Below are 7,500 nucleotides of genomic sequence, written 5' to 3' on the forward strand. Positions count from 1 at the left end.
ATATCCTCCATAGTGACTGCTATCTATCTTGCCATGTTGAAAGAGCAAAGGAATCAGTCCATCATTTTACGTATTTCCCTGTACTAACCTGGTGTGGGCTTCGTGTTAGTTATATGGGTCTTGCGTGGACCTTTCTCTATGGCTGACACTATCTGGCTTCCTGACGTGGGTGAGGGAAGCTATATTTTAATTTTTACTTACATATGGTTACTACTGTGAAATTATATGCACCGCCTACAGCAAAAGGTCTTTTTCTAAATCCCCTTCATCTTGTCCTGCCTTCCATCTTTGTTCTTCCTTCCCAGAAAACAGAGACTATCCAACTTTCACACACCCCTCTGCTGTCTGCCTCTCACTCTGAAATAGCCCAAGCAAAATCTTCCCCTGGTACAACTGGAAGAGAAATATTGAGAAACTAACCTGGCTTTATATGTATTTGTGGATTTTTTTTCTTAATATGATTGACTGCTAACACACTTTCCCTAGTCAAGCTCCTCTCTCTCACTGACATACGTATCCCTACTTGCATATGTAGAGTTGAAGTCAGCTTATGATGCCAATACAGTGACCCCTTACTCTATCCAGCTCTAAATTAACTGATCCTCTGATTCACCACTCCCCCTCGTGACGAATGGGTTAAATAAGTAGGAATACATTGACGATGCAAGATATGTATGACCAGGTCTTTCGTCTACACAATCAGGTGTCAAGTTTATACACACGTGTCCTGCCTCGTAATCCATGTTTTCCCTTTCCTTCCCACCAACAGCCTTCTCTCTCTCTCTCTCTCTCTCTCACACACACACACACACACACACACACACACACACACACACACACAGCTACTCTCAACATACCCGTTTCCTCCTTCTCTCTGTTCACTAGCAAGTGCTTCAAATCTTGTCCAAGCACTGTGGTTGTGGCTCGGGGTTAGCACCTCCAATGAAACAGGATTTGCAGTGGTGGGTGGTCCTCGTGGGAGTGGAGCCACCTGTACATTACCCGAGTCTTCCCTTTGGTCCCTTCAATACTGGTCTTATACGGATTAAGCTACAGACCTGAAATTTCCATGACAAAGGTCTGGTCATGTCCTACCTTTACTTATGGATTATGACATTGATCCAAAATTTTTCCTTGCAGTGATTTTAATGTACATGTGGGTAATTCGACTCCTCATCCCTACAAGGTACAATGATCCCTGAGAGTTATGTACACCAACCTGAATCATGCCTTTGGTCCAGTCGTATCCATCCTGTATTTTTGTAGACTCTAATTTCAATCCACTCCCATACAATAAAAAGCAAGACAGTGAACAATTACCTTTGAAAGTTAGTGATGTTATATTCAAAACCCAACAGACTTTTCAGAATATGGCCTAAGAGTTTTGCATTTCTTCGCCCAAAAGGTGCACTGATATCCCTGACCACGACTATAATTCTGTGTTACATCACCGACCCAGGACACACTCAAATTTGCATGGTGATGATTTAAATGAACATAGATCCATTTTTTTCAACAGTTTAACCAAATTTTTTACAAGTGGCAAGAATTTTAATTCAAATACACCAACTTTTCACCAGTATAGCCTAATTCTTCACACGTTTCACCTCTGGCAGGAGCAATGATTCCTGAGAGTGGGGGCATGTACACTTACCTTGATCGCGCCTTTGGTCCAGTCATGTCGTTCCTGTACATCTGGGTTACGACGCTCACCCGCAACTCAGCCGGCACGGGGGTCATCTGCCTCACCTTCGGCCAGTACCTCCTGCAGCTGGTGATGCCCTCCTGTAGCTACCAATACCCCCACCTGCCTGTGATATTTGCGGTGGCTCTTGTCTGTGAGTTATCCAGTTGTTACCCTTTCATTGCCACGACTAAGACATTCTTTTTTTCTTTTTTGGTGGATGGGCTTTTTCTTCTATATTTATTTTGCATTTCCTTCCTTTGTTCATCTTCCAAAAAAATCCCAAACTTATTAGATGTGTCCCCCTTAACTTTCGTCCATATAATCACACGTCCCCCAGCCTTGATACACATATCCAGCCTCTCCCCCCTGCACTTCCTGCCATCATCTGACTGAAAACTAACTCCAGAATTATTTTTATTTTTGCCGCAGGTTCAAGTGGATGTTAAACCATCAGTATCCACTTTTTCGAGGGATAAGGGGTCGCTTGAGGGATGTGTATATTTTACCTGGGGTTGGCTCTGTCTTTCAATGGAAGATTTATTGATATCTTTAATTTTCTCTAGAAATGACCAGATTACAGGGGAAAAAAGCAAGAAGGCTACCAGGCAACAGAGAGGAAGAAAAAAAAAAACTTATTACATGGTACAAAGAAAAATGTGTTTGGAAGGCTGAAACGGAGACAAAATATTAATAATGAATATAAATCAATTATTCACTGTGAAACACACACACACACATACACATAATGTCTGTGAATCCCCCTCCAGGCTTCCTCACGTACCTAAACTGCAAGAGGGTGAGGTGGGTGACAAGACTGCAAAACCTCTTCACGTTCACCAAGATGGGAGCGCTGACCATCATCATTGTGGCTGGGGTGGTGCATCTGAGTATGGGACACGCGGAGAACCTTGCGCAGCCTTTTTCCAATACGGAGTGGAGTGCCGCGTCCCTCTCCACGGCCTTCTACCAGTGCATCTTCTCCTACACTGGCTGGTGAGTGAAAGATATCTCACTATCTTTACAACTCCCCTCCATAGCCTGAGAAAGGAACACAAATATAACTAGACACTGGGCATAAAGATTTCCATGATTTTCGTGGTGGTAGGAAGGGAGAAATGGTGATGATGGAGAGAAATACATTATAACAGGACTTCATTCTGTCATAATTCCTAGGTCATCCATTGAGAATATTGACAGTATTTTGCCTCTCAATTAAGAATGAATAAAATGAGTCTTGCATTACCCTCCACCAACACAGCCATGCCATGTAGACTTTACAAGAAAATTTATGGGATTCTCAAAGTTCTAAAATTTTTGTGCCAAAGATAATGTAGTTTATATCTGCATTACACAGTCTATGTCAAAAATGGAGAGAGACTTTATCCTCAAAATTGGGGCTGGATCTGCACACCACGTATTTGGAGATTTCGTAACATCTTGACCACCCTGTACAGTCGACCCCAAAACCATCGCTCACCTTGTCTCACGTAGCATTTTGACACCTGGACGAGGCCTTGTGACAGGTGGGGGACGCTGTGGTTATGAGGGCAAACCGTGTCCTTGGTTACTATTCCAAATTGTCATGTCGCAAAAGTTAACGTTCAGGTGCTGTGTTGTTTGAGGCACTAGATAGATAGATAGATAGACGGATAGATAGATAGAGAGATAGACAGGTAGATAGACAGATAGATAGGTTGATAGATAGATAAATAGATAGATAGACAGATAGATAGATAGATAGATAGTCCACGCGTGTCCAACAAAACTCTCATTTTCACATCTATCGTACCCTAAGTGTCCCATATATTTTTTTTCTGGCTGACTAAAGCAAAAATAGTAATAATGATAATAATAATAATAAAAATCTTGTCAAGGTAGCTCAGAAAATGTAGTTAATAATGACTGAGAAGAAAATCTATCTGTCTATCTATCTATCTATCTATCTATAGCCAGACGCCATAATCCCGTAAGGGGTGGCCATTTGCCAATGAGTTAGTTGTTTTACGGGGAGGGGCACTAACCCTCCACCAACCCACTTGCTGACACGTAGGGAGCACGTATGGTTTGGTTGTATGGTTACCACCCAGCGTTGTAAATGGTTTCTTGGCTTACAGGAAACCATCTGGCTAGAAGTATATAGTGATAATAGTTATAGTATTTGTAGTTTATGTGGATTGCAACTGCCCTGCTCCACATCTCAGTTCCACATATTACCCACATGCACAGTCACTCTTGTGGTGAATGTGGTGAGTGTGGTTAGGTGTGGAGGTGGGGGGAGAATTACTGAATTGTGATACTGTGTAATTTTCTTCTTTAACGGTTATGAAGAACGTCTCTCTCTCTCTCTCTCTCTCTCTCTCTCTCTCTCTCTCTCTCTCTCTCCTTATGGTAACTAGTAGAAGCTGTGGTAGTAGTAGTAGCTGTGGTAGTAGTAGTGGTTGTGCTAATAGTAGGAGCTGTGGTAGTAGTTGTAGTAGTAGTAGTTGTTGTGGTAGTAGTAGTGACTGTGGTTGTAGTAGAAGTTGTGGTAGTAGTAGTGGCTGTGGTAGTAGTAGAAGCTGTGGTAGTACAGTAGTTGCAATCCCATCTCTCTCTCTCTCTCTCTCTCTCTCTCTCTATCTATCTATCTATCATAATTGGTTTAGCGACTGTACTCTCTTTCCTCACACTTCTATACTCCTTTCACCTCAACCTGGCCCATTTTTTCGTCCATATGCAGCTTATATCAGGTACGTCAGTGGAGGAAAAATCAGCACTACTCCTTCTTCCCACAGCACTTCCTCGTGATTAACATCATAATATTGTCAATCCATTTTTACAACTCAGCTTTCAAGATGGAAGGATGGTAATTTTAGGCCAGGTTGGAGTAAAAGTCGTATGGTATCAGTGGCGCATGGAGGCGATTTGTTTGTGGCCTCCCCTTACGGGATTAAGGCGTCTGGCAATAGATAGATAGATAGATAGAGAATTATCCACAGGGAAAGATGACAATTTTAGGCCAGGTTGGAGTAAAAGTCGTATGGTATCAGTGACGCATGGGGGCGATTTGTTCGTGGCCGCCCCTTACGAGATCAAGGCGTCTGGCAATAGATAGATTGATAGATAGATAGAGAATTATCCTCAGATGGTAGCAACATAGGTATTAAGATGCATTTTTCATTGTGCAACAGATGGCTAACTCCTAACCAGCTGTAAAAATGTAAAACAGCGCCTCGAACCTATCTATCTACCTATATACCTAGGCTGCTTCCCCCAAGGAGAGGGAGGTAGCCGAGACAGGACGACACACTCCCCATTTACTCATCCATTCAAACACATTTATTCGCATCTTAGCCCCAAAGGGGAGAAGGAACAGATCCTCACCGCACCACACCGCACAACGGTCAACTGCGAAGTGCAATCAGTGACATCCGCAGCAGGGCCTGACAGCAGAGCTGGTTTACCCCTGCCACATCATAATAGACCCATCCCCTTACCCGCACCTGACCTGACTAGCTGATCAGACCAAATGCGGGAGAATATCCTCTCAGGGCTGCGTCATCACTTATTCATTCACAATTTCTCTCCATTTATTTCTGCCACGCACAGCCACTTTTCCTTGCTCAACAGACATCCCTCTCGCATCCAGCGCTCTCTTCACACTGTCCTTCCATCCTATTCGTGGTCTCCCTCTCAGCCTTACACCTCTCACATCAGATCTAGTTACCTTTTTCACCAATAGCTCATTATCCATTCTCTCCATATGCTCAAACCATCGCAACACCCTCTGCTCAACTCTACCAGCCACTCCCGAACAACTCCAGTTCTCCTTCACACTTCATCATTTTGCACTCGATCCATACGCGTCACTCCACACATACTCCTCAGACACCTCATCTCCATTACATTCAAACTTTTCCTCTCTGCTACACCCATATTCCATGTTTCAGCCCCATATAACGCAGTCGGTACCACAACACCCTCATACAGCCTTCTCTTTACATCCATTCTAAGTGAACGACATCTAAACACTTTTTTCATTCCTCCCAGCACCTTACCTACTTCATTCATTCTAAACTTCACTTCTGCATCTATTCTTCCATCCACAGCAACATGTGACCCTAAATATTTAAAACACTCTACCTCCTCAAGCAACTTGCCATTCAAAACTATATTCATCCCCCTACCATCTACCAACCTCGTACACTTCATAACTTTACTCTTATTCTCATTTACTTTCAATTTCCTCCTTTCACACACCCTTCCAAACTCCGCTACCAACTGTCTCAATCTCTCCTCTGAATCAGCCACCAGTGCAGTATCATCTGCAAACAGCAGCTGCTTCAGATTCCAATCTCCACCATCAACATTCACCAGACTCAGACCTCCACCTAAAACTCTTGCATTCACCTCCCTTACAACGCCATCCATATAAATATTAAATAACCAAGGCGACATCACACATCCCTGTCGCAGCCCCACTCTCATGGGAAACCAATCACTCACAGCATTACCCACTCTTACACACGCTCTACTATATACATAAAAACTTTTCACCCCTTTTAGTAACCTACCATCAAGTCCATGCAATCTTAAAACAGTCCACAAAGCCTCCCTATCAACTGTATCATACCCTTTCTCTAAATCCATGAACGCCCAAAACACATCCTTGCCTTTCGCTAAATACTTTTCACACACTTGTCTCACAGCAAACACCTGATCCACGCATCCCCTCCCTCTCCTAAAGCCACACTGCTCATCACCAATCACTCCCTCTGTACCCTCTCTAACTCTCATAATTAACACTCTACCATACTCCTTACCTACAACACTCAACAGACTTATACCCCTAAAGCTAGTACATTCATACTTATCACCCTTGCCATTATACCAGCTGTATAAAATAGTGTCTCGAACCAGCTGTAAAAATGTAAGATAGTGCCTCGAACCATCTGTATAAAATGTAAGATAGCTCCTCGAACCAGCTGTATAAAATGTAAGATAGCTCCTCGAACCAGCTGTATAAAATGTAAGATAGCTCCTCGAACCAGCTGTATAAAATGTAAGATAGCTCCTCGAACCAGCTGTATAAAATGTAATATAGCTCCTCGAACCAGCTGTATAAAATGTAAAATTGTGCCTCGAACCAGCTGTAAAAAATGCAAGATTGTGCCTAGAACCAGCCGTATAAATGTAAAAAAGTGCCTTGAACCAGCTGTAAAAAAATGTAAGATTGTGCCTAGAACCAGCTGTATAAATGTAAAATAGCACCTTGAACCAGCTGTATAAATGTAAGATGATGCCTTGAACCAGCTGTAAAAATGTAAGATGGCGCCTTGAACCAGCTGTAAAAAATGTAAAATAATTCTTCGTCTTTTGCAGGGACTATCTCAACATCGTGACTGAGGAGATGAAGAATCCAAGCAGGTGAGTCCCGCGTTGTTAGTGTAGTCAGGATGTTACTATCTGACGGAACTGGGTCACTGCCTTGAATCCTGAGGCGTGGTGGCATTACTAACCAAGCCTTAGTTATGAAGGAATGAGTCTCCTTGGTTACTAGTCAAAATTTCCCCCTGTCCAGTCTGACTACACTTGGCCATCATCTCTCTATCTATCTATCTATTAACCCCTTCATTACCCCTTCATTAGCCCCTCCATTAACCCCTTCATTACCCCTTCATTAACCCCTCCATTAACCCCTTCATTACCCCTTCATTAACCCCTTCATTAACCCCTTCATAACCCCTTCATTACCTCTTCATTAACCCCTTCATTACCCCTTCATTAACCCCATCATTACCCCTTCATTAACCCCTCCATTAACCCCTTCATTA

At 42.9% G+C, this 7,500-nt stretch overlaps 1 protein-coding gene across 1 annotated transcript in view; it reads left to right on the forward strand.

The window, feature by feature from the left end:
* LOC145400529 (Y+L amino acid transporter 2-like) overlaps positions 1 to 7,500 on the forward strand; it is a 28,160-nt gene that overhangs the window by 13,750 nt on the left and 6,910 nt on the right. Inside the window, exons 3-5 of the mRNA XM_080273049.1 lie at positions 1,617 to 1,838; positions 2,455 to 2,680; positions 7,049 to 7,093. Coding sequence (XP_080129175.1) covers positions 1,617 to 1,838; positions 2,455 to 2,680; positions 7,049 to 7,093 — 493 coding nt within the window. The remainder of the gene's footprint in view (positions 1 to 1,616; positions 1,839 to 2,454; positions 2,681 to 7,048; positions 7,094 to 7,500) is intronic.

The sequence above is a fragment of the Coenobita brevimanus genome, chromosome 52, assembly GCF_032717465.1.
Source record: "Coenobita brevimanus isolate Jiangsu-jjx chromosome 52, ASM3271746v2, whole genome shotgun sequence".
Lineage (NCBI taxonomy): Eukaryota > Metazoa > Arthropoda > Malacostraca > Decapoda > Coenobitidae > Coenobita > Coenobita brevimanus.